Raw genomic sequence first — 1135 nt, forward strand, 5'->3', positions numbered from 1 at the left:
AAATCTTCGAGAAGAGGATGTTGAGTGGAGAGCTCCTTGGTTACTTCCAGATGAGATCCTGTATACGTGTGGTAGTTTTGATTGGGTTCCTCTGCTAGGGGTTTGGGGAGCTGTTTGATATGCCCCATTATTGGTGCTAAGGCAATATAGGTCAAGGCAATTTATACCTACGACCCAAGGGATAGCTGATTGTGAATTTTCGTACAAGGATGATGGTTATAGAAAGAAAATTTAAGAGATGGCTAGTGCGTGGAAAAAAACTCGCAAAATGAAGAGGATAGCTGTGGGTCCAATGACAACTCCTGAGTATCATGAATGGTGGGCTAGAAGAATTAATGATAATACACCTAAGTTAAATCAGAAAGACAGCCAGTCAATCGAAGAGCATTTACGAGTCATTCCTTCTGAGTTGGAAATCATAAGGCAAGATTTTGAGAGGAGAAATGCGGATTTGGAGAAAAAGATAGAGCAAATGGAGGCGGAAAAGACGAACTTAAGATTTTATATAGACATTCAAAAGCTTGAAAATGAGAAGTTAAAGAAAGAGAAAAACAAGGCTGAGGAGGAGCTGGGTAGTCTGAAGATGGATTATAAAAAAATGCGTTTGTCAATAAGAACTGCTGGGCTGGGAAGGACTTTAGAACAATGGCGAGAAAAAGTTCGAGAAGAAAAAGACAAAGCCAATAGATGGGAACAGAAATTTTAGGAGATGCAGAGACGAAACGAAGATTTAAAAAAGAGTTTATCAAAAAGCCAAAAGGAGAAAGGCGAGCTAAAGGATAGGGTGGTTGTGTTGGAAGGATGTCTTTGTCAATATCGAAATCAAAATTTGGCAAAAGAGTTGAAAGCTAGCTTGAGCAAGATTGAAGAAATGAAGAAAAGAATCAAAGAGCTAGAAACGGAGCTGCAAAATGGTGAGATCCAGATCAAGCACTTGAAAGCAAACGATAGTCGTAATAATGAACAGCTTCACCACTTTTAGAGTCAAGTTAGAAGTAGAGATCATCTTATCGAGAAAGCTGTGGTCCAGATTCCAGAAGTAGCTGATCATATACAAACTTTAGCAGTACAGGCTGACACGTTGAGTGTGAAGTATGAATTAGAATCGGATCGGAGGGCAAGAATTAGCTTTGTT

The 1135-nt window shown here is 39.4% G+C and overlaps 1 protein-coding gene across 1 annotated transcript; it reads left to right on the forward strand.

Moving 5' to 3' along the window:
- The first annotated feature begins 238 nt into the window (after window positions 1–238).
- Window positions 239–706, forward strand: LOC121215400 (uncharacterized). The gene has a single exon (XM_041089867.1). The coding sequence runs from the start codon at window positions 239–241 to the stop codon at window positions 704–706; it is 468 nt and encodes a 155-aa protein (XP_040945801.1).
- The last annotated feature ends 429 nt before the right edge of the window (window positions 707–1135 follow it).

This window comes from Gossypium hirsutum, chromosome D03 (genome assembly GCF_007990345.1).
Source record: "Gossypium hirsutum isolate 1008001.06 chromosome D03, Gossypium_hirsutum_v2.1, whole genome shotgun sequence".
Classification (NCBI taxonomy): Eukaryota; Viridiplantae; Streptophyta; class Magnoliopsida; order Malvales; family Malvaceae; genus Gossypium; species Gossypium hirsutum.